This window comes from Ciconia boyciana, chromosome 8 (assembly GCF_034638445.1).
Source record: "Ciconia boyciana chromosome 8, ASM3463844v1, whole genome shotgun sequence".
Taxonomy (NCBI): domain Eukaryota; kingdom Metazoa; phylum Chordata; class Aves; order Ciconiiformes; family Ciconiidae; genus Ciconia; species Ciconia boyciana.
Window position 1 is genome coordinate 57,193,239 of NC_132941.1, and position 26,362 is coordinate 57,219,600.

General features: G+C 38.1%; 1 protein-coding gene across 1 annotated transcript in view; it reads right to left on the bottom strand.

Moving 5' to 3' along the window:
• The window catches only part of NRAP (nebulin related anchoring protein), a 53,502-nt gene that overhangs the window by 2,725 nt on the left and 24,415 nt on the right, over window positions 1–26,362 (bottom strand). The window contains exons 19-39 of the mRNA XM_072871197.1: window positions 25,696–25,893; window positions 25,368–25,472; window positions 22,905–23,003; window positions 20,865–20,969; window positions 20,293–20,400; window positions 19,353–19,664; window positions 18,191–18,295; window positions 16,021–16,119; window positions 14,485–14,589; window positions 13,986–14,093; window positions 13,096–13,209; window positions 11,441–11,638; window positions 9,476–9,580; window positions 8,326–8,424; window positions 7,435–7,539; window positions 6,969–7,076; window positions 5,000–5,311; window positions 2,958–3,062; window positions 2,173–2,271; window positions 1,952–2,056; window positions 288–395 (exon numbers count right to left, since the gene is read on the bottom strand). Coding sequence (XP_072727298.1) covers window positions 288–395; window positions 1,952–2,056; window positions 2,173–2,271; window positions 2,958–3,062; window positions 5,000–5,311; window positions 6,969–7,076; window positions 7,435–7,539; window positions 8,326–8,424; window positions 9,476–9,580; window positions 11,441–11,638; window positions 13,096–13,209; window positions 13,986–14,093; window positions 14,485–14,589; window positions 16,021–16,119; window positions 18,191–18,295; window positions 19,353–19,664; window positions 20,293–20,400; window positions 20,865–20,969; window positions 22,905–23,003; window positions 25,368–25,472; window positions 25,696–25,893 — 2,802 coding nt within the window. The remainder of the gene's footprint in view (window positions 1–287; window positions 396–1,951; window positions 2,057–2,172; window positions 2,272–2,957; window positions 3,063–4,999; window positions 5,312–6,968; window positions 7,077–7,434; window positions 7,540–8,325; window positions 8,425–9,475; window positions 9,581–11,440; window positions 11,639–13,095; window positions 13,210–13,985; window positions 14,094–14,484; window positions 14,590–16,020; window positions 16,120–18,190; window positions 18,296–19,352; window positions 19,665–20,292; window positions 20,401–20,864; window positions 20,970–22,904; window positions 23,004–25,367; window positions 25,473–25,695; window positions 25,894–26,362) is intronic.

The following is a 26,362-nucleotide window of genomic DNA, read 5'->3' on the forward strand; positions in this document are numbered from 1 at the left end:
ATGCTTTAACTATTCATAGCCTAGTAGCTATTTTATTTAACTACATCATAATATGCTTCCTTCCCAAGAATAACTCTTTGAAGTGAAACAGAGCAGCCTGGTATTGGACATTATTAATGGGAGCCTTTAGTTGGAAATCTTTGCACTTAACCGGCATTTGGTTTCACTGGGTCACCAATTTTCCAAACCAGAACAACGTTCACTTATGTCAGAATTCACCTGTTTTTACAGGGTGGGTGTGGCATGGGAAGAGGGTTGAGAAGCGTTTGAAACAGAACAATTCTTACATCACTAGCAATCTCTCTTGAAGCCTTTGCTGTCTGGAATGGGATGGCGTCAATCCTAAAATCATAGCCAGATGCCCTTGTCTGTTCCCAAGATGTTTTATACAATTTCTGTGTTGAAAAGAAAAGAACAAAACAGTCATTTCCCCCTGCAGTTTCTTAAACGTAGTCCCATAACTGCAATAATAAATGTTTTATCCTACTGGGTTTATTTGTATCAAGAGTCATCAGCACCATCTCCCAGGTTTTGATCCAGTTCTATAGCACTTCAACTTCTTTTCTATTCACCATAATGATAAAATGCCTCAACTGAAAAGTGCCACCAGGGTTTCCTTTTGTACTTGAATGTGGTTGGTTTTGATGTGATTTAATTTCTATTAGAAACTGTGATGCATCAGTCACATCAATATTGCATTGATATTGCCCTTATTCTCTCTTTTGATGCATCCTCTTGCAGTGTCTTGGGTTTCGTGGCATCATAATTTCAATACCAGTTATTTCAAGCTTTTCAACTGATCCCTGTCTCTATCCCCAGCCACATGTGGCTTCATTAACTCATATGGAATAACAGCTAACATATTTAATGTGACTTTGAGGATGTGAAATACATTTACATCCTGAAGAGAAATTGCTCTAGATTTGGTTCTTCTTCCATTAGTAGCTTTCTCAAAATAGCTTCCAGTCTGCAGGTCCTGCTACAGAGCCATGGTACCTTAGCTGACACTTTTGGTTGTCCCTTTCTGATTTTATTCATTGGATTTCTGTAAGACTTTGATTCATCCTTTCTGGGGTTTGTGACCATATGAAAACAAGCACAAAATCCACTTCACATTTCAAAAGATATTCTTCTGTTTCACTGGTGAATTTAGTGCTAGGTGGTGCTTAATTTGACGGTAAACTGAGAGGCCAGAAATCCTGAAAGACAGCCTGGATAGAAGCAATGCAAGCACTACTGTTCGCCCTGCTAACAGGTCTAGGTCTGATCTTTCATTTGTGTGCAATACCCCTTTGCCTTTTTACCTTTTCCTCTATCGCTTCAAAGAATACAAATCCTATTTGTTTCTTTCACCTACAGAGCACCTATCACCAAACAAGGAACTCAAAGCTTCTTATAAACTAAGGTCACTCTGACCCTACAGTTAAGGACAACAGCTATTTAATCAGGGAACTGTAGATTAGGAACAGACTGAGTGCCTCTGTCTGGGATAATGTGGAAACAAAATCCTTTTAAACCAATTCCACTCACTGATTCAGTTGCATCCGGGTTGATGACAACTGTGCCTAAGGCATCAGTTCAACAGAGTGTTGCAGCTTCATGAAGACAGATTATATAGCCAAGGAAAGAGGATTCTCCCTCCTCCCTCATCCAAATGTAGATTTAAATTTGTAACTAACCATACCTATACTGAAGGACTGAAATCCTTAATAGCTTCCTGCCCTAGAAAGCAGAACCAATTCTCAAAAGAATAATCAACAGACTTTTCCTGATCCCTCCAGCCCAAACCTAGCAACATGTTGGCTGTCCACAGCCTCTGGCTTTTTCAGTTTTGGTCAGGCTCAGAGAACCTGGCTTCTACATATACATGAAAGTTTTTCATTCCCAAGCAAGTTTGTTTTCCTTGATGACAGTTACCAAGTCAACTCCCCAAAGTAAAAGGCTTACTTACATCACTGATGTGAAGTGCATTCTGGCGGGCTCGGATAAAATCTGGATGATCAGGAGGCAGGGTATACCTGTGCCTGGCTTCGGAGTCTCCAGCCTTGTACAGTCTCTGTGGAGTCAAAAGTCATTGAATGCAACTGATACCGGAAGCAATGTTGAGATCAATTCTTTTATGCATTATAGTACAACAAAAGTTAAGATCACTTATAGTAAAATGAAACCTACATCACTGCACTGGAGGTAGCTGTTTTTAGCATGGATCAAATCTGGAGAGTCAACCACAGCAGTGAACTTCAAACTTTCTGGCTTCTGACGGTACTTTATCTGAGAGGGGGAGGAGGCAACAAGAACAAACAAAGGAAAAAAAACACAGGATGTTTCTGTTAATGATATATCACAATTCTAAGTGTATGATAACTGGAGTAAAACAAAAAAGCCATGTTCCTGAAGCCACAGTATTAAAAACATACTGTTCTGCTTTAGTCTCAGTTGCTCTTTCAGCTAGGGAATGGGGATGCTGCTGCATCGTTGCTGTGGTGCCCAGGCACCAAAGTTCTTTTTTTGTGTGTGTGCAAGAAGGACTTCCCACTGAAAATTCACATGCAAAAAGCTTTCAAACACTATGCTTTTGACAGCTCATAATTTTTCTCCATTAATGCATGACACTGAGCAGGAAAATGCCCCTTCAGTGTGGTTGTCAATGCTGTATCTTTCTACATCACTTCCATAACCACCTGCTTAGAATTTCATAATGGAGTTTACTGCATTTGTTTATTGCTACTTGTTTTGTTTATACTCTTGTGTTTCATTCGGAATGGAAAATATTCAGCAGGTGTCACACAGTGGACTTGCATCTCCCGTACTGCTTCTTGGTAACTTACACCTTGTATAAACAGGCTTCCACATCAAAAGGAAATGATAAGCTACATTCGTAAGTGTCATGTAACAAGGAGCCTTGATGGTAAACAATTCCTACAGACGTGCTATCCCATGAAAGATTTATCAGTTACCTCGCTGATGAGCTCTCCAGCCTTCTTTACACTTTCTATCTGCGGAGATCTCAGAGCCATCCAACCAACTCCTTTCATGAAGTTCAGGTCTGATTTATAGCGGTGCTGTTAAAAATGAAAATCGTTAGCTATCAGTTTTGTATCCACAGCTATTAAGGTTTTTTAAAAAGACTCCCTGATTCATATTAACATTTTGAGGTTTTTCATTTGCCATGCACATATCACATCGTAAAGCCAAACTGTTTGCATTTGTTAATTCCACCAGGAATTAAATAATGTATCATATGCAAGTTACAAGAGAAGGCCCCACAAGTGAATTAGTATGACTCAAAGCAGTAAGTAATAACCTGCTTGTACTGGGCGTAAAAGAACCCCTTTTGAAATAATTTTCTGAGGTGAGTTCAAGTCAGGAATACTAATTATTTTATCTGGTGCATGCTTCCTCATTAACCCCATTTCTAGGAGGACACACTACTCTTTCTTTACTCACATTAAAGGCTTGCTCTACCTCCTAATCCAGCAAAGAAAACAAGGAGGACCCAATAAAAAGGGAAAGCCAGTAAAGCACCCACAATCCCAACAATTCTGACTTCTCCTTCAGAGTGACGGTGGCTCACTGTGTGGCTTTAATACAGTCATCCATTTTTTCAGGTTGTGTTTTTTTCCCTATGTGCAAAAGGACATAACAGCCAGCTAGCTCAAGCGTGTTGTACATTACTCTACTAGATAGTGAGGATACCAGGCAAAACCACCTTACATTTGTCTGGATTCCTAACCTGTGGGTCTAAAGGCAAAGAGCCAAGCGCTGAGGTTCTTACTCATCTCCTCTCCTGTCCTTGCTTTGTAGGCAAGCTCTACATGCTGTTAGGGCCTAAGGACTAAGTCCCTGGAATGCCACTTTCCTGTCACATGAGCCATCATCAAACATCAGTAAATAGTAAAAAATCCTGCCTTCCTGAATCTAACTACCTGTATGCCATCTGTTAGCCATTACAGGAGAAGGCGGGAATGGGAGTTGTAAAGGCAAAGAACTGCATCTAGCAACAGCTTCTATACCTTCCCAAGAATATCCCAAAAAAGTTCTGGCAATGAAGAGTACATTTGGGATACCAGATAGAAAGTACACTGAGTAAGAAAGAAGGATACAAGCTCTCTGGTGATTGGATTACCACTCTGACTTTCATAGCTGGAATATCTGTTAATATCTGCTCATCAGATCTGACTAAATCCAACAAATATCCCATCACTTTGTATTGCAATAAAATCCTGAGCTCAGTAAATAACCAGCTCTCTAAACACCTGTAACAGCATAACTTTCTGAACAACCTTTTTCACTTCCCTGCTGAATGATTCAGTCTCTTCTCCTACAAAACAAAAACCACCCAAGCAGAGCTTGCTGCTACAGAGCAGCTAACGACACTGGACCCTAAACTGCCAAAATACAGCTACCTGCATCCATGCAGCTTTATGCATGGACTCAACATCTACATCTGTTTGAAAGCACATACAGACAATGGCTTGTCCCTGAACAAAGGTACATGCTAAGGCAAAGTGAGCATGGATGTAGCCCATGCTGAGATTCCATCATTTCTGTCATCAAAGTTTGTCTGAACTTAGATTTGCATGAGCAATTTCTGCGAACACATCTGGGGAACTGGTTATTTGATATGACCATTTCTGCTTGCAAAATGACCTTCTAACATACCCCAAATCAACCTCTGAGCATTTAACCTTCTGCTCAAAGAATTCTGCATGTAGAGCAGTGGCTGTCAAACCACTGATTGGCTGTGATCCAAAGATCTGATGATTGTGTATACCTCTCAGCTCTAGAATAAGTGACACGGACCACAGTGATTTTCTGTCAGGTTCATAACATGAGAACCTCTGATTCATATATATTCCATATGTGAGGAGCAATTGGATATCTTGCTGCTACACATACATAAGTTTCCAAATGATCTTTCTAAAAACACTGCCCAATATCAACATACAATTTCTGCCAGTCACTCAAAGCTTTCTTACTGCTGAAGGAAAGTCTTTACCTCACTCTGTAGCATGTGGGCTCTTTTGGCCCATTTCATCTTCATGTCTTCTGGGAGTGCTGTAAATTCACGGAGCCTCTTTCTGTAATCTTGATCACTCGCTAAGGCTTGGGCTTTCCTGGCATGGACAAGATTCACCATGTCCATGGGCAGATGGTACTGAGACCACACTTCTTGGGATCCCTTCTTATACTCCTGTTCACTCTGTAATTTGGCAGCGTGCAAGCAATGCAGCAACCTGGTGTCATCCAGAACACTTTTGGCACCAATGTGCTTTCCTCTCTCCATCACAAAGTTGTGTTTATATTGGTACTAAAAATAAAAAAGGGTAAAAGTGAAAAAGTGCCAAACTTAGACTGGCTACTCTAGCTAATTAACTTGGGATAAGTCACTGAAACATCTACACTGTCTGTAAAAACAGCCAACATATGCAGCACTAGAAAGTAATTGTCTGAATCTCTCATTGCTCTCAAATTTAAATACCATAGTAGTTGCAACATTTAAGTTAAGCGCATCTCGATATATTCTCTCAATATGTCCAAAGCATTGATCATGTTTAACCTCAGATCATGTACTTTTATTATCTCTTATAGAATTTTATTCCCATTGCTAGGAATGAGAACATAAGAGAAACAAACAAAAGATAGAAGAAAAAAATCTATACAAAAGAGAAACATCATGCACTCTGTAGCCTTCAGATTTGCAAATGCCACCCAGCTATTTTAAAGAGTAAATTCAGTTTTCCTGGATCAATAACTATGTTGAGAAGCCTAAGATGGTGGTCTGAGCACAAGAATAAGCACCAGCAACCCCTCATTCTCATCTTAGCTCGGACTATGACTCTCCCTATGATCTTGCATTTATCCTCTCTGTGAAATAGTGATGATGATGATAATGATTATTTATACAGCATCAACAGGGTGCTTGGAACTTTAAAGGGAAGGCCTGGGCCCTGAAGAGTTCATAATGTAGTTGAAATGGGATAATAACACTTATCTACCACACAAGAGAGTTGTGGGGATTAAATTACACTAGCTAATGTTTATAAAGTGCTTCCAAGATGAAGGGCCAAATTCATATCTGTTGTAAGTGGATGTAATTCTATCATGGACTTGTACCCTTTAGAACAGATCTGAAGCTGTAACCAAAAGCACTCTGCAAAATATGGTTAAGTATACATTATAAATTACAGATAGAAATAGTTGCTTCATAAAACAAATACACATGAAATATATTCATATTTTATCACATTAGAGATACAATATGCAATACTAGACAAAATGAATACTTTTTTTACTAAATTTAGTTTAATTGTCAGTTTTTCTTATAATTTATTAAATTTCCTGGGTGGAAGAGATGAACGTAGGCTTTCTGACAAATGGATACCAACATGTTTGAGCGTTTTGCAAACGACTATCCAAATGAGAGGATATTTTTAAGGGCAAGAGGATTTGTTTCCTCTATTTCAGAAATTAAAGGGACAGATATTTACAGGAGGATCCACTAATTTTCACTTTCTAACCAGACAGGAAGCTCCTGATTTTCAGAGATTCAAAGAACACTCGGCTTCTTCTGACTTCATTTCAATTCAGGAGCACTAAGCACTTCCAAAAGTCATCTCAAAGCAGGGTGGACAGAATTAGTGGGCACTTTATTATATGAGGAGCTGAAAGCCTGGAAAGAAGCAGAATCCCTTGCATTTATCTGTCTGCAAATACTTTAATTCACTAGCTATTTCCCACTGGAACATGTTTAACCAAGCTTGGTTCCCGATTAACAGTGATTCTTCCTCTTCTTTTTTTTTGTTTAATTCACACAAAGAATCTCATTCATAAGTAATATATTCTGTCTCACACTTGTCTCACATGGTTATGGAGTTGCTTTAATTCAGTAAAATCTGCTTTAGACATTGTTTTACATGAAGTTAACAGAAATTAAGCAAGAAGGAAGGTTGAATCATTCAACTCACATCACTGGCAATTTCTCTGGAGGCCCTGGCAGTCTGGAACGGGAGTGCTTCCGTTGTCAGCTTGTAGCCTTGAGCACGTAGATTATGCCAAGATTCCCTGTATTTTGCCTAAAGTAGGAAAGGCACATGTAGATTGCTGTTTCACATTTAAATGCACAAAGGAACAAACAAAGGAACACTCTTTCATTTGTTATTCTGCGTTACAGTCTCATTCTTCATAATCAAAGGATTTTTTTAAATTATCTTTGGGAAATCCTACTAACTCAGACAAAACATGTCTCGTTCTTTATGTAGATTTAATTTACTCACAACCGTATACATGCTAATGGACACAAATATCATTATAATCAAATCAAGGAAAGCATAAATAGAATAGATCTAAAAAGTTCTCTACTTATCCATCTTCCTTGACACTGCACAGTTCATACTCCATCCCAAATAAGTATAATACAGAACAAATTCTTACATCGCTGAGGTTGGCTGCATTTATTTTTGCCCGTGTAAACTCAGGCAGACCCAGCGTTGGTGTATAGTGATGCTGACTGTCCTCTCCTGCTGCTTTATACATGCGCTAGGAAAGAGATCAAAAAAGACAATTGCAATTAATTTTCTCTATTGTTTCAATAACATAACAACAGTACTTAAGTTGTTTATGATTATGACAACTATAGTCAGCCAGCACAAAAACCAGCTAAGAATATACCATAGCAATTGCAATTGCATGGGGGTCTTTTTCTGGGCATAAAAAACTTTTACATTATTTTTTATAGATGTAACACGATGCCAACGCACTACATTCTTAGCCTTGCATTGATATGTTCCCAGCAGGCCAAAAGTGGACCTAAGAACATTAAGGGTGCCATGAATGTGTGTTAAATAAAAGGGCAGGCATTTCTAGTAAACTGGACATATTTTCTAGCTTGGATTTTTCCTCATGTTATTACAGATGATTTTGATAATTTGCCTGTGGGTTTTGTCTTGTTTTTCAAAAATTAGAAAAGTGATTCTTTTTTTAGGAGCCCTCTAAAGTGGACCATACTATGCAAATCAGCTCCCTCAAGAACACCCCACAGAACTGATCTTTTGAGGCTTTGTTTCATGTAAAAAAACCCTGATAATGGGACTCTTTTGTATGGGTACGATTTAAGCTTTTTAAAAGAGATTGAATTGAAAATAGTATTAAATGTTTGGAAATAATAAAATGTGATCTAACTGTGAAAAAGCACAAATCAGTGATGCTTGCTTTCTTTTTGATTCATTTTGCTTTCAGAACAGGGTTTTCTCTTTCCCACTCCTCCATCCGTAGCTTGCTGCATTTTGAAAAGCATATTTTCTGATTCACGTTAGGAGAGCTTACCTCATTAGCAATCATATTGCTGAATTTTGCATGAAGGAGGCCAGGAGAGTCTGTCACCGATGTGTACTTGAAGGAATGTGGCTGCTGACGATATTTACTCTGAGTTCACACACAAAGAAAAATGAACAGAATAACTAAATTGTCTTGTCACATAAGGGACTTTTTCCAATACCAGTGGTCTAGTATTGCTTCCTGTGCTTAAAACTCTACTTTGCAAAGGGTATGTGTCTATTAACCGTTAGACTAATTTACCTTTTGCTACTCTGAATTTGATGCATTCAAGTCTCACAGAGGAAATGAAAAGTAAATAAGGAATAAGGTGTAAAAAAAAAAGTGAAAAAAGTGCTGCTATGCTGAATACAGTAATGAGGCTATTTCACTCCTTGGTGTCATTAACCCTGGCTACTGGAATTACAGTAAAGGCAATCCAATCAAGAGAAAAGGTCTGCACAAGCCTGCTGAACTTTTTTGTGAGAAAAATGAGGTTGCACCTGGCCTGTGGTCCTGTGTCAGAATTGTGAACAAAATAACTGCAAGATCACTGCAAGCAGGGATCCATTCACTAGAACACAACTGGGAAGAGCACTCTTATTTTTCTTAATTTCACATCTATGTGAATACGGACAATAGATCCAAGATTTGAAACTAGGAGACACTGTAAGAAGGGAACACAACAGGGGACATAAAAATCCAGTTACAGAGGGGGAAAAACAATAGCACAGAAAAGCAGCAAGTGTAAAACAGACTAAGACTGTAAAGCAGGAGCAGAGCTGAGGACAGTGTAATGTATTGGGTGCTCCACAGGTCAGTCTAATTTTGGAGAAACAGTACAAGGTACTTATTGGAGATAGGCACAGCCTTACTTTTAGTTGAAAAAGCCCATTTTAAATCTGAAATAAATAACATAAAATAACAACCTCCTAGGTCTGAAATGCAGGAGAAAAGATTGGCGAAAACAGTTAGCAAAGTGTGCAAAACCTTCAACTCCATCAGGTTCATCCATCTGCAGTTAGGACACGAATGGAATGATCAAACACAAAGGGAGGGAGCCTAGCATTATCCAGTGAGTCACTTTGCCAGCCCAGTTTAATAGAAAGACATCTGGCAAACTCTTGTTTGTAGTGGAGAAATCAAACCCCTCTTTTGTTACCTCGCTGATGAGTTCAGAAGCTTTCTTCTTTCCTTCAATCTCTAGGGCCCCTGGAGTAATACATCCAACTCCTCGCATAAAGTTCATGTCAGACCGGTATAAATTCTAAGGAAAACCAAGTAGAAGTAATTACAAGTTTGCATTTGAGATGCCCTATATTTATTCATCCAAAAATACACAATAACCATATTCAAATAAATCCATTAAAATTAGTATCTACCACAGAGTTCATATACATTACCTTACATTCTTGTGTTTATGAATGTGTCTGTGTGCATACAGCACTGACAGATCTACAATACAGATGCAAGATTCTGAGGAGTACTAAGTCTCACAAACACCGAATGATACTTGGGCTCCTAACTTCCATTTGTAACCTTGAAAAAACTTTTCCTAGATACATGAATTTTCTTCGTATATAATACATAAATCACAGCTACATATTATTTATTTATAAATATATATAAAATAAGACCAGTTTAGAAAAATGTATGAAAATATTTTTAAATAAAAGCTGGTAACTTTTTATTAAGTGTTATTGCAGACAAAATAGCCTTGCTTTTAAACAGTTCTGAATGGTCATAATATAAGTAGGGAACACTAAAGAAAAATAGCACTAAGCCGCTGTACAGACTTCGTTAAAATATTTTCCAGACCACCAAACCCAGGGGTGACTCATTGTAAATATTACTTTTCCAAAAGCTACCAATACATTACTGGTAGATACATTACAACAAATATTTCATTTGATGATGAGAAGAGGGAGGAGGAGGAGGAGGAAGATCATCTTATTTTCTGCTTCAAAAGAGCTATAAAGACCAAACAACTAGTAAAGCACAGATTTGCCTACTTGATGGATATGTGGAAACTGCTCCTGCTTACTGAGGGAAGACCTAGATTTAGTTAATGAGGCATTTTGGTTCAGCCAACCACTTATAATGGAAATGGAATAGAACCGGCTCCTCTTCCATCCATGTCTGTCCAGTGCTAATCTCTAGACTCAAAGGCATCACAGTGTTGTGTACAGGGAATATCCTTCGTGAGTTGGAAGGTAAGAGAGGACAATGCTCGAGCTTGGTCCTTACCCCTTGCCAGCTATTAGCACCAGCTGGTAAGAAAGTTAAATTCTGCACTCTGAGACATGTTGCTGGCAGCCAGCATTTCACTCCCAATTCAGAAGAGAGGCATGGATGGAAATCTGCCTCAGAATCTCTGATTACATGTGTTTTCACCCGAGTTAGGGCAGCACAACTGGCACCTGATGTTTACACTCGTTTGAACACAGTCTGCCACCATTAAGACTGTTGGCTGAAAGTGTTAAACTGATACACAGTAGCCTTTTCCGGCCAGACCTGTTTTTAAGATACAGCCCCTCCTGAGGTCTCCAGAGGCAACATAATCTATAAAAAGCCTTTTGCTCAGGGCTGTGCCTGCAGACACAGCCTAACCTTGAATTTGTAAGGCATTACCCAGTTAATTTTGCTCAAGATTACGTAGGGAGCTAAACTCATCCTTCTCAGAATTTCAATGTTTTTGTCTTGGGCCAGAGTTTACAAGTCTCTTACAAATCAGATTTTTAACAATAGGCATCTTTCTTGTGGAACTACACATGAATTTCACCCAGATGCAAACCAACTCAAATACCAGCTGGTGAACAGTTTGCATGGTTAGCAAGACCTTAAAAAGAGTATTTCACCAACATTGCAATCATCCCCACTTGCGAACACTTCTCTGCCCGATCATCAAAGACTACTATACTTTATCTCTCAGTATGGTGTGATCACACATGTTGTACAACTGTCCAATAAGATAAATGTCTCATTTCTGAATGTAATCAAGGGGGAATAGCCATTGTTTATCCCTCAGCTGCTGCTCAAATATATACCGTCAGCTGTCATGATTTGGAACAGAACTATCTTGCATCTGGCCCAACAGGGAAATATCGCTGGGACGTTTTGCAATTACCTCACTCTGTAGTTTGTATGCATTCTTGGCACACCGCAATCTCACATCATCAGTCAAAGAAGTGTACTGGTGTAGCAGCTGTCTGTATTCTTGTTCACTGACCAAAGACTGGGCTTTCCTGGCATGTACCAAGTTTACCATATCCAGTGGCAGGTGGAAGTGAGTCTTTGTATCCTCAAAACCTTGCTTATATTTCACCTATGAAATTAAAAACAGATCACATAGATATCACAACATGGTACTAAGAATTCAGGTTTTGATCAGAAGAGACATTCTCCATATTTTTTCCAATTTCCAGTATAAATTATTCTTTTTAAAAGTAAGTTCCCTACCTTATTTAACTATACTGTGAATGATCAATACTTATAATTAGAATATGTGGCAGCCTATTCTTCATCAAAATAGTAGCCATCTACATTATATTCAATTAAGCTGAGATATTATTTATACTTTTTATTTTTGTTAAAACTGGATTTGTTGAATCTATAAATTTACCAAAATGACAAATTAATTCTTAATTCCCTGCATTTCTAGAAAGCATAGCAAAAAGATGAAGCTACTGCCTGAGGATAAAATGCAAACAGTTATATTTATATTAGAATTAGTACAAATCCTCACTCAAAATATTTGGTGGTCTCTATTGATTCAGCCAGTTTCATTTCATAGTTTTAAATGTTATTTTTAGTGTTGGATTTTTTTTTCACTTCTTATCTCTGTCCAGGAAAAGAAAGCCATAGAAATCTTCAAAGAATTTTTTTCACATGACACTTCCCTATCAGATTATGCAAATTTGAGACGTTCAGGCTGTTCATCCAGATAATGAACATCCAGAGTTATTGATGATCACCAAACTGACTTAGAGTAACCTGACAGATGGATGAATTCTTCAGACACTTATTGTTACCTGTACGTCTAAGGGTACCATCACACAAGAAAATCCCTGTACAAGCCCAGCACTCACTGAAATCCATGATCACTCTCTGATCTATATCCACAATCAGGTTCACTATGGACAGTTTTGGTAAGATAAATAGTTCTTAGATTATTTATGTGCTTAAAGTTAGACAAATATTTCACTGCTTTCTGGATCAAGCCACAGTGTTCAAAATGCACTGAACAGTTACAATTCTTACAGACAATGAACAAATGATGTGATTCTTAGCATATCCCAAGACCAAGTGTGAACCATTCCCCAACCAAAAAAGTCCACCTTGAAATTCCATAAACTCCTTCATCCTTTAGTCTTTCAGGAAAACAGTAAATTGAAAATAATCACTGAATAACTTTTTATCTCTACCAAATTTAATTTACTTCTGTATGAAGACCACTACTAATTCTCAATTAGACCTGCCTCTGAGTGATACTTTTACAGAGTACAATATTCTATGCTAGGCAACAGTGGTATGCAGCAGGGGATTGTGCAAGAATGCACAGTCCTCTTTTATTGTCAAATTAATGTTACTGTAAATAATGTAAAAGAATGGTAAGAATATCATGATTACATCAAAATACCTGGAAAGTGGGAGAGAAAATCCTAAGTTTTAAATAGTAAGCTATTCCACAGCTAGTCCACAGCTAAGTGCATCTTCCATGAGGAACTACTCACTGTTAGGAAACCAATTCCAAAATTCCCACATCTTCTTTCTTGTACTTACATCACTCTGTAGTGATGCTGCATGGACTGAATGAGCAATATGAATATCACCATCCAAGCCACGTGAGCCAATCATCTGTCCTTTCATTTTCTGAAATGCCTCCTTATACTTGTGCTAAAAAGGAAATAAGAATAGAAATGTGAATAGAATTGAAGTATTCATCAGATTGTTAAAACCTGAATAAAAGGGTTTTCATATTACACAAAGAGAGCTACGGACAACAAATTCTGGCTATACTCAATATGATAATAAATCTGAGTGAACCTTTAGTGGATGCTAGGAAGACTTCACCTGTGCAAACATTTTAATATTTTATCCTATTTAGAGAAAAAAAAATACACCAATGAACACTTACAAATAGCTTGCATTAGTTATCTGCTATTACACAGGTGGTGGAAGACAAGAACTTGGTGCAGGTGCTCAGAATCAACCTCTAAGGAGGCTCTCTCCATCAGCTCTCTAGCAAAGTCAGAACAACTAGTCTCTTACACTTGAAATTAATCTGTATATCTCTACAACCTGTAAAGGACACCCAAGATGAACCCTGAAGGGTAGAACTTTAATAAGCTCTCTCTTCCAAAGCTTGCCTAGCTAACAGTGGCTGACAGCTCCTGAACAATCCCTATGATTGCCCAGTCACTACAGCAGGTAAATTGGTCAACTTTGTCAATGGGTGTTTGCTTTCACAAACCTTCCTTTGCTTAGTTACCAATAACACTTCATTGTGTCTGCACCTCCAAAAGGAGAACTAACTAGACTGACACCAGATGTCTCCCAGATGTAGAGTTGGCTGGACATGCTGTTTCCATCAAAAGTCACTCAGCAGAGCAGAAACAGTCCGGAGTGACTGACATATCCTACTGGACAATATCAGCAGTAAGTCCACATACATCACTTATGATTTCACTCGAAGCCTTTGCTGCCTGGAAGGGAATGGCATCTAGTTTCAGTTGATAGCCACCGTCTTTCATCCTTCCCCAGGACTCCTTATAGCGAATCTAGGAAATACGGAACAGGAATAAAGCAGAGTTGCTGTTCAGAGGGTTGACACTGCAGCATTATTGCTATCCTAGCAATGCTACCACATTAGTTTCATTCTATTCTAACACAAAGGGCTAACATAAATGAAACTATCAATATACAACAGGAATAATCACATGACAAATGTCCATTATAAAAATGTATTTGTTTGGTCATTCATAATCTTTCTAACCTAGGAGAAGTTTGATAAGTTTGATTTCTCATATTACTTCAGAAACATTTAGACCATAGAATGATCATATACTGGGGAAAGGAAAGAAATTTAGTATGATTTCCTGTGTAGGACAAACAGCAAAGCACTATCAGCTTTTAAACTTTCCTTTAAAATATTAAAGGTCAGATTTATACCTCACTGATATTCATAGCATTTAATTTGGCCTGAAGGATTTCAGGAAGATCTGTCGTTGGTGTATACTGATGCTTTACACTCTCTCCATGCTCCTTGTACAGCCTCTGCAATTAGAGATGAATTTCAGTAGAAAGTACTCACTACACATTCAATCACTAGTTCAGACAAAAACATTAACAAATAGGTTTATGGAAAGCAAAGGCTACAGAAAAGTGCCAGCAGCATTAATAAATACAGGCAATTGTATCAGTCAAAAAGTATTCAAAAAGCTTTGGGAGTCTTATACACTCTATTGTGTATTCTTCCTTGGAGGAAGAATATAGCGTTGGCCCATAGGTAATTTTCAGATGTCTGCAGGCAGGTAAGAGGAGTTCTATGCAGTTAACTGGAACTTCCCCCACAATGGCTATGCAGAGTTCACCTCTTTCACATTATTTTTTTTCCTAGTTTAGTTTCTTCTTACATTGACACCATAAATTTCGGATGAGTACAGATAGCCACCATTTTTTTTGGCCTTAGGTATGACCCATGTCTTGACCACCTGACTTGCCTTTCCCAGACTATTATTTCTGTGTGAGGGTTTGAGACCCTCTAGATTAGAATGAACCTCTCCATTTCACCCTGCTGCCCCTTTCTTTAGCAAGTAGGCCCACTTGTATTGCAGCTCCGTAAGAGGAAAATTAATGAGAACTCCATGTGTGAAGAAATAGAGCAGCAGACTGATTTTGACTGTGGCTCAGTGGAACAAAATGACTTATATTTATCCTGCCTGAGATGTAAGCCTTTTGGATCTTATTAATTAAACCAAAGGCATAGACACTATAAGTATTACAATAGCATGTGTTTTACACAAAGTCTTTCATCTTCTTCTTCACTTTAAAAATATCTATTTTCACAATAAAACATCCTCTCATGTTTGAAACTTGTCTTTTTTGAGTGACTTTTGCTTATTATTCACTTCTGTATTATCCCAGTTAAGTCTACAATATTTTTAAATTGCTCTTCTATTAAAAATAAACATGTTTAAACACCAAACAGCCTCAATTTTTTCCTTTAAGGTTTCCCCTCCTGGATTTCTCTCTCAGCAGGATGACAGCTTGAAATAATTTATTTTTTCTTCCTTGTCATGCTGCCTTACATTTTGTTTCCAAAGAACATGCAGAAACTGAAATTTGAAAGATCTATTTGAAAAGGGGAAAGACCCCAAATGCATTCATCCTCAATGAGTCTCAAAAGGCCAAAAGTGTCTAAAGGTCAAAGGTCAGTCTTACTCCTAAATTTTACTTCTGAAAAAAAAATTGGACAGAAAGCCCTTTTTCCATGAAACTCCCATTCACTTCAGTGGGATCTCTATGACTTCTCATTCCAAGTTAGAAACAGGCTCTTTGTGAGATGCACCACACCAGAACACAGAAGTTTCATGGTTCCCAAGGATAATCTCAGAGAAAGAAAGAGAGAGAAAGCCAGTGCTTCAATCAGGTCGTTCAAAGAGGATACCACTCTTATAATCATAATGTATATACATTATAACTTACATCCACAGCCTGGTTATAACTAATTCTAGCCTGGATCATCTCAGGAGTGTCTTTAATACTGGTAAACTTCAAAGCATATGGATGCTGACGGTACTTCTTCTGTTGAGCAGAAAAAGATCAAAGCTGTGAATTTTGTGCTGCTCTTTCATGCTATTTGAAAGAGAAAAATCATAGGTTGCTGGAGATTAGAGTGAATTTGTGAACATAATTATTATTCCTCTTTCCTCATCTTTATGTCCTAGGTACTTTCAGATTAATATTTGTTTCAATTTAACAATAACCTTTTGCCGATTAATATTAAAGTATTTCTCCCTAAATATAAAGAAAACATTTCAAAATCAGATTCTGCCTACCTAAATACTCCAGAAGTCAGAATTTTAAAATCTTTTTCAGATTACTTCAAATACAGTATGACTGGTTATATCTTTTATTTATAGTTTCTTTAAGCAAGAATTTATATACAATTGTAGTATGTATGGCCAATAATGGCTACCATTTAACTTATTTTTTTAAAGGTTTAGGTTTCCTCCTAACACCTATAGCAAATCTGTGCAGCCATTAACACTGTGCCTAATAGTTATAGTATATCTTCTAGATAATGATAGTAAATCTGCTTGCTTGAAAGGACCCATAGTAGCTTCTGAGAGATCTTGTTATATATACATAATAAAGATGAAGGCTGTTTGGTGGCAAAATTTTCCTGATGCCTGTGATGAACTCCCAAGTAAACAAGCATGTTCATGGTTCTTCTGGAAATTGTTTTTATCTCTGTGTTTGAGTCTAAAGGCATGTCATTCTCCTTTAAATTGAGCTATGATCCACAGCAGTTTATATGAGGCACCATCTTGATTCTTTGGGGACTCAAAACACCAATGTAAAACACATTAACTCTTTTAAGGTATTACAAGCTTATGAGCAATGTTTTGGTTTCGGAAAGAAATCCCTTAAAAATGAGCAATCTTACTAACTTTAACTGGGGACAAAAGTGGTTTACGCTTTGTCCTGATCAGCTGTAGAGACAAATAAGAGTTGACCAGAACATCTCTACATAAAATTCCTAGAAATTATATTCTGGCAATTGCTTTTTAGCAGTATTACGAGGGCTAGTCACTGTGTGTATGTAAGAAGGGGCTCGCTCATAGCCACCTAAAATTACTTAGTATTCACAAAAAGGTTGAGATGAACAACCTAGCAGGTCAAACTTCTACTCGGCAGTTTTCACTACTATAACATCAAAATGGTATACCTGTACAGATTCACAGTTACTATTCCAGCCAGCATTGCTGTACTAGCTTTTATGAAGCTACCTTGCTTTATACTAGCTGAGGATCTAGTTTATTGTGTCTAAAAAAATCATCCTTCTTCATTGTAGATGATTACATGGGAAAAAATAGTGTTAGGAATCAGGCAGACGTGAAAGGATGACTATATTTTTCTGAGACACTACACAAGTAGTTATGCTGTTATTCTCATTGAGTGAATGGACAGATGATTCCTGCATCACCAGTGGTCATATAAAAAATCGCAGGATTCAGTCTCCTACTGCAGCAGATTTGGCCAGTAGGACTCCCTCTGGAATAACAGAAACAGAATACTATGAACCCTTTAACCATTTCCACCACAACCTCCTTTGAAGGCCTCATGGGATTGGCACAAAGGATTCTAGAGTTCGCCTTTTCCTGTAAGTGATATTGGTTATAGGAAGAAATAAGGATGAAAACTACCTGGGCCGATAGATCGCTACAGACAGAGATATCTATGTGAATTTCAATAGCTAATGTGACTATATATGAAAAAGGAGCAAGAAGGAACATGTATCTGTTACAAAAGAAAGTTCTGGGTCCAATGACTGCATCTTTTCATCATCTCTCCTGTTTTGCTTCATTAAAAAGGTAGGCTAGTGGGTAGCAATTGAGCACTGTTTGATTGCCATTATTATTCATAATATCATTTGTCACCTACTTTGTTTTTGCAAAGGCTATATGGACTCCTACTGGTGTGTGTTTGGTATCTGGTTTCCCTCTAATTACCAGTCCTATCCCTGGTTTTGAGGCCTTTCATGTGGTATGCCTTTTTCTTTCCCCTTTGAGTGGAAATTATTTTAATTTTATACAGACATTTTGCACGCATTATGCAGCAAATTCTGTTACATGCTGTCATGAAATCTCACCTCACTAATGAGTTCTCCTGCCTTCTTAGCCTGCTCCACATTTAATGACCCAGTGGCTATCCATCCAGCTCCTTTCATCCAGTTCAAATCTGCTCTGTATCGGTTCTGACAAAGGAAAAAAAAGTCCTATTGTTGGTGTTCATACACTTAAAATGCCATTAAAGGATTCAGACATCTCAGGAACAACAACCAAGTCAAATTAGTGCCTGCTTTTGTTTTAGTCACTATTGCACAGTTGCAAGGAAAGCAAAAAAATTACAGAATGAAATAAAAGTATCAGGACTCACCAGTACTTGTGCAATATGTTTTGCAAGGTAATTTTTAGAAGTGGTCTACACCTTACTGTCATTTGTAATTTTTACTCTAACGTAGCAAAAACTTCAGTTTTATTGTACATAGTGCACTGTTTAAAAGATCATTAGTGATTTGCAATGATAAGAAAATGATACTTAGCATATCCCAACCCCTATCCTTTTGTTATACTGGAGGGAAAGCATTTTGTTTTGTTTTTTCCATGTGTCTTTAAGGAGGAAGAGTACAGGAGTACTTCTCACTTTCCTCACAAAATCTCTCCTACCAACAGTCTACTGAATTCCAAAAGCTTATACAAGCACTACAGCTGGGTTTCTCAAAGAAGCCAGAAGTGTTTCAGCACCTATACCCCAACAAGACCTGTACACATATCTATCTTAGTCTCCTTGAAAAGTTGTGACTTAAAACCTCAGAATGGAAAGTCTTACTTATAGTAACCATTTACAGTATCAGACTTCATCTGATGGTTACAGCTGAGCATGTGGTCTCCACAGAGAATTTTATCACCAATTTTATCACCATAGATTATGTAATCTCCCTGCAAATTAGGTAAAAAGAATAAATGCACATCACATATGAATCCTAGTGTTTTACTAACATTTGAAGTAGGCTTTGAAGAAGCCATACTCATAAACAGGATTATAACACTCCTCAAAAATACTGCACACCTTAAATATCTCTTGAGCAAATAAGTGGTTAATATTTACTGGTTTAATATTTACTGCTTAATAGTTGAAAAATTAGGTGCATAAATATGCATTAAAAGCATAAACATCTGAAGAAACTCAGCCTTAAGTGTCTGAAGGGGTTGAACGAAAGGGTATTGAAATACATCAAGCTCTGGACTTACATCACTTTGCAATCCATAGGCCCACTTGGCCCATGCCACTTTCATGTCAGTAGGCAGGGCTGTGTAGTGATGGAGAGTTGTCTTGTATCCTCTATCTGTAGCCAAATTCTGAGCCTTTTTGGCATGGACAAGGTTAACCATATCCATGGAGACCTGGAATTGATTCTTTGTGCCCTCAAATGCCTTCTTGTACTCCAGATCACTCTGCAACTTTGACATTTGAAGGGAATGAGCCATCTGTGAATCCTCTTCCACAGCTTTTACTCCAATCAGCTTACCCTTCATCTTCTCATAACCTTCCTTATATTTAATCTGTGAAGTAAAAATACACCATGAGTAAATGATCTAAGCTGCCAAACTGACAGCTCTGCTAATAGTAAAGCAATGGTCTATCAGTATTGTGACATGCTTGGTCCTCGATACAAGCAAGCAAGAAGCCCGTTTGCAAAAGAGAACTGGAATGCCTTAGAAATTAGTAAGTGTTTATAAACAATAAACCCTTTCTCAATAATAATATGTTCACAAAAAGCTGTAAGAAATCTTTTCTTTTTTATTCTCTCTAGAAAAACAACATTCTTTAAGCACTGAGGTCAGAAGGTTCTTTCAGGAATTTTCTGGCCAGGCATAGATGTATTAAGTTACGATGTTTCACAGGAGATTTCCACTTCATTTTGAGTTCTAAAATTCACCCTCAGGTCAAAATGAGAATAGGAAAACACAGTCAGCATGTGGGGAAAAACTCTGAATTGCTCAGAGCAAACCTTCTGACTAATTACGGAATGCCAATCACCCAGACAACTCCACCATTGCTCCTTAGCACGAATCGAGTGAGGGTGGCTCAGGGCACTGAGACATATGTGACACATCCTCAACACTCTGGTAGCAATCTGGACTGTCAGCTGTCCTAAGAATAAAGAAGGCTGATGGAGTCCATACTCACATCACTTGCCAGATCCCTCTTTGCCTTAGCTGTCAAGAATGACAAAGCATCCAGACGAAGTACAAATCCTTTTTCCTTCTGCTTCTCCCAGCTGCTCTTGTACAGTTTCTAAAAAGATGACAATAACACAGTCTCTTTATTATTATCAATATATTCTATTTGTTTTATAGTCACAGTGAAAGCTCTCAAGTAACATCAGACCAGCGTACATTCCATGCCCAGCAACCACATGTCTAAGGATCAGATCCTGGTGTCTTCGCTTACATACTGTAACTGTGGATACTGTAACCCCATTATCTCACTGGTTCCAGTGAAACTGTCAATGTGCCACTCATCTGGAAGCATGTGGAAAATACACGGCTTCAAACGCTAAAAGTGACCAGTCTTCAGAACAGCAGATGTGACTAGTATTTAATTAAGAGCAAGTAATTAAATTTAGATATAAAGTTTTACATCTAAAACATTTGGACCTTCTCAGAGAAAGAACCTAACTTTTACCTACAGAACATTTCAACAGGAGCTGTAACTATTCACAGGAGTGAGGGAATCCAAACCTCTGTCTCACACAGTACCTCACTGATATTGGCAGCATTTGTTTTGGCCAGTGTGAAGACAGGATCATCTTTGCTGATGGTGTACTGATGGAGAAACTGCTCTTTTCCTGACCTGTAGGCAACCTGTCCACAGAAAGCAAAGCATGGTTAACAAGCAGTAGTCCATGTTTAATGTTGATGGAATACTGATTAAAACACCCCAAATATTCACAGATTTGTTAGGGCTAATTTATTTGGTGAGTTAGTCTTTAGCATCATGACTGTTTTTGCAAAATTTGAATTTAAAAGCTGACCCACAGAGTCAGGTCAATCAAATTACTCATGGTTAAATTTCAGGGAAGCAGTGAAACAACATACATATCAGGATACTTTAATTCTCTTTCCTGAAGTTAGCTACTTAACCAGCTATAAAGCTGACATTAATTCATATTCAGTACAAAATGTATGCAAGAATGTATTTCATCCAATATAGAACTGCAGCTACTTTTTAGGTGGAATTAGAGTCACAGTCAATAGGACACAGAAATAGTGATTTTTAGGCATGAAATGAAGAAAACTAAGCAATTGAATCTGCAGAGAAAATTTGTGACCTAAATGTAATTGCTGACATAATACACCAGTGAGGACTAACATGCCAACTTTAAATGAAAATATCAAGGACCTTTTATGATCCAAGTAGCAAACATCTCCATTTTTATATCCCAGGGCAACATCAACAGAGAAGTGAACTATTCTGTTTCAGAAGCCCATAGAGCTGTTGGAGGAGCTGTTGAAAAGCTATGAAAAGATGTCCCATTTCACAAAGTGTTACATTTCTTACATCTCACAGAAAAAGAAAAAAAAAGTCCCTACTATAAAGCTCTAAATCCATGGTTGATATTCTGACTTCAACACACATATAGAAAGGCAGCATTGTCCAGTACATAGGGGATAAGTAACAGGAGTCAGGAGACCAGCGTTCTCCTCTGTTTCAATCTGGTGTCATTTCTGAGACACACAACACTCATCCAAGTAAGTGCCAGGTGTTTGTTGATGCAGAGCAGCAAAAAAAGGAAACATGGTAGCTGCCTGAAAAAGACCAATCAAGAAGCAATAATGCTTCATTCACATAAGAACTGAGAAGCTAACAATATCTTCAGTTCAAGGCACGACATATTAAAAGTAATTAAAAAAAAAGCTTGGCAAGGCACTACTGTTCCAAAATGAGTTGGTCAGCAATTTTAACAATCGGTTCGCCTTCTTTTGGAAACTGAAAAGTGAGTTGCTGTCAGCTAAGTCCTGCCAAGGAGTTCTGAAATACCATCTGCCAGGGTTGCCCAGCCCCAGCTCCCCCACAGGGAGCATTCTGAAGGCACCCAGTTTGGGAAAATATGCCTATTTTATCATTTTGCTAAAAGTACCCTAACAGCAACAGCTGAAGAACATGTGGTCTAACAAGGCTAATATAGCTTTAAGTAATCTGACAGGGCCCTCAGTGGGGAGAAACACAGAACCTGAGGTTTATGTGTATCAGTCTCTGTGCGAATGTCTTCCTTGCTTTGAAGCACTGCCTGAGAATCAGCTGGGAATACTGTGTTTTCCCTCCAGCTTGCTTCCTCACTTTTACTACCTCATGGATAACCACTTTTCATGCAGATGACATTAATGTCTCAGGTATACTCAGGTATTCTCTCAAGACTGCATTTCAGCCATACTTGAATCCAGCCTGCACCACCCACAAGATTGTTGCCAAGACTGTCTTGCAGAGGCATCACCCTCTCTCTCTCTCTCTCTCTCTGGCCTTTGACATCATTTATGAGAAGCCTCACTTGCCTATTTCCATTTCCATTGGGGTTTGCTTTTTTGTTGTTGTTCTAGTTCAGAGAATTCAATGAGAGAATTCATCAAATAAACAAATAAAAACCCTTAGAAATAAATCTCAGAAAATTTCATATATTGAAACATTTCATGACTGGGTCCTCTTTCACCACCACCACGCCCTCCCACTGTAGATATCTCAGGAATGATCACATTATGAGTAAACTACTTGCAAAGAGACAAATTCAAACAAGGACTCACATCACTTTGCAGTTCCTGGCTTTTCTTGGCATGTTTGATCTGAGAACTGTCAGCCACACTGGTGAACTTCAGAGCATCAGCCTTCTGTCTGTACTTTTTCTAGATCAAATTACACAATTATTACACAAAAGTTGATTACACAGAAGTTGCTACAATAATAAAAGCAGATTACACAAAAGTTGCTACAATCTTTACCTTCACCAAAAATATAGTCCTTTCAAAAAGTACATAACTGGTAGAGCCAGAAGTCCCCTGTAAACTCCCAAGATGACTTTAGCACAAGTATCAGGAAAATAAGCTTCTAAATACTACCCAGTCTGAGTATTTTCTGCTGAAAGGACCCCAGTGGCGAGGAGGGTAGTGCAAGAGTATGCCAAATGCAGTGCTGCTGACACGGCAAGCAGAGATACTCTTTGATGCCAAATGTATTAGCTACATATCTCACAAGATCACACCAAGTGATGTGTGTCCTTCACAATCTGGGTATGACTTAAGTCAGGGCCCAAGATAGCTCAGGAGCTACACAGTCAATATTACTATCTCATTTTCTTACATGAGAGTTCACAAGCATATGCATGTGTTGTTCAAATCACTGAAAGTGTGTTACTGAGATATTTTTAAATTATTAAGATATTTCTAAGTTATCAATTAAATTAGATCGGGCAATTTCAGTGTCCTAAAAGCAACTTTAATTCAAAATCTTCCCCACCATCTCCCAGTTCTTTTCAAAGCAGAGCTCAGCATAGACACTGCAGTCAAGCCTTCCTGAGAGCAACAGCTGTAAGAGCCCTCCACAAGGCTCAAGTCTTGGATGTGGGAAGAAATATTGTGCTCCATTCATCCTCTGGTACCAGTACTTATATAAAATCTACTTGAATGGACAAATTTGCGTAGAGACTAACATTTCTAGGTTGGTAAATAAGTCTTCCCTTACTTTTATTCCATCTTTTTACTTTACATCTGAAACACACCAAAGTGAAGGGGAAACTTCCACTGACTTCATCAGTTTTTGAATCAGGCCTGTTTTGAATCAATGTCAATGCCTGAGCCTTTTGCATCACTCATTGGAGAGCAAGCTAAGCATCTCTTTCTATCTTTGAGACAGTACAAGGAAATGCAGCACCCTATTTCAAGACCACAGTATGATAGAGGAGACCAGGCAAACACTTCTTATATTCTTTAGAGTAATTCTTATTCTAACAGTTCAGCCATGAAGTGGGGCATTCCACCTAGAAAAGGTGTAAATGCATTTTCTCATTATCTGGCATTTCAGAAGAGAAATACTTCTGTTTGAACTGATGGGTGAACAGATCAGTTTATGCTGTGTCTCTGCTAGGGGAACACAAAACAGAAGTTAAAAAAGCATGCAGCACTTCAAAGAGGTGCTCATTGCTTTATTTTAGGAATCTGGAAGGGAGGGAGGCAGATTAAAACCAGCATGTTTTGTCACATTGCATGGAACACAATGTAGTGACATTCTGCAAAGAAATGACAAAATGCCAGGCTCTGTATGGCAATAGAGATCTCTAAAATAGTATCCACCAGTCTCCAGTTTAAGTGACTGTCAGCCATCTCTTGGCCTTACACAGCACTGGAATGAAAAGGCAGATCATTATGGATTAAATATTTGTGGAAGTGATTATTACTACAGCACACCACGGCAGCAGATGTCAGTCTATCTCTAGCAAGACAACGGATCTGAGAGTAGCTGCTCTTCTTTTGTTTCTAAGATGTATTTTTTCCCCTTGAAGGAGAGTGAGAGGATGTCAGAGACCCAAGGTATCAGAGAGTGTGATCTCCAGTAACTAACTGGCTTCTGTTCCTTCCTCCAGCACTAAGTGGGATTTTATCCTTCTTGTCAAACTTCCTCTAATTTATTCTTCTATCTGTCCTCTAGTTTTCCTAGCACTAGTGAGACAACTCAACCATAGCTAAGCAGCTGAGGAAGTGTACTTCCATAAGGTTAATGGCAGTGCAAAACCATGAATTAATCAAGTGAAAGCAATGAAAAGCAATGAAACACAACCTGAAGCTGCCAGTAAAGTCACGGCCTTTATTTGCCAAAGAGCAAGGAAATTTCCAAACATGGCTAACAAATATCTAATTTTTCAACACTGTTCCTTAAAACTCTATGTACTTCATGTAGCGTGTACCATGGGAAATTCTAATTCCCTTCAATGCTGCTCTACAAAATGGGGAGGTGAATGAAAAGACGTGGAAGCACAATTAAGGGGACTTCTGCCTCACAAACTTGACACAATAATCATATAATGGGAAAACATATTTTTAACCTCTAACACAGGATCTCCTAAACTGTAGAATAACTAAACAATGTTCATCAGTTTTTCCATTGCTCAGATTTTCTGTATTAGGAATTCCTTACCTATTCCACATAATGTAGTGGAATAAGTGTGCATAAACCTTTCAATAAACAACAGACAGAAGCCTGAGCACTTTGCTTACCTCACTGACCAAATCTCCTGCCTTTTTGGCTTGTTGTATATTAAGACTTCCTTCTGTGATACACCCAGCTCCTTTCATCCACATCAGATCTGCCCTATATCGAAGCTGTAGAGGAAAATGACATTTATTGGCATGGGGAACACAGGTACGATGTTTGCATGTGAACATGTGCACCCTTTCCAGTTTCAAAGACATTGCAAAGACATTTTAAAAAGTCATAGTGCAAATCAAACAGCATCTATGTGAAATGAGAATTAATCTCAAACTGAAAAAGTCTATAAACACTCATACTGCTTGTAACAGTTAAGCTGAGTGTACATCATCTTACATCACTCTGGAGACCATAGGCCTTCTTTGCCCATTTGGTCTTCATATCTTCTGGAACCACTGTGTATTTATGGAGTCTCTTTCTATAATCTAAGTCACTAGCAAGTGCTTGGGCCTTCTTAGCATGTCTCAGGTTTATCATATCCATAGGCAGATGGAAATGGGTCTTACTTTCCTCAAAATCTTTCTTGTAAGCAATCTAGAAAGAGAAGGAATGAAAATAAGTTGTCTGTATCAGTGTATTGCAAAGCCAAAGCTATCTTAAATGTCCACTCTTGTCTGGGTCCTTATGCAGATTAGGCAAAAAGCACAAATCAGGTCCTATGAGGGACCCACAAAACAGATGGCAGGATGAATTTTGCAGACTCTAGAGACATCTCCTCTATTACGGTACATCTTACTCTTAAACATACTTTTATGTGCTTGAAAGTTTTATGTAGAAGTGTTTATACTGGGGGTTTAGTAGGATGTTATTTTTCTGCCCCAAAATAAGGACACCGTCAACCCAAAATTCCCTATGAGAACAAAAATACTGTGTAATCATTGCAGACTAACAGACGGAGGAAGGAAACCAATTTTTGTTAAATGCTTCCAAGAATTTCTTATAGTGAAAGCAGTAACAGTGGTAGATCGCATATTGTTGCTGAAAGATTCATAATTATGAAAAA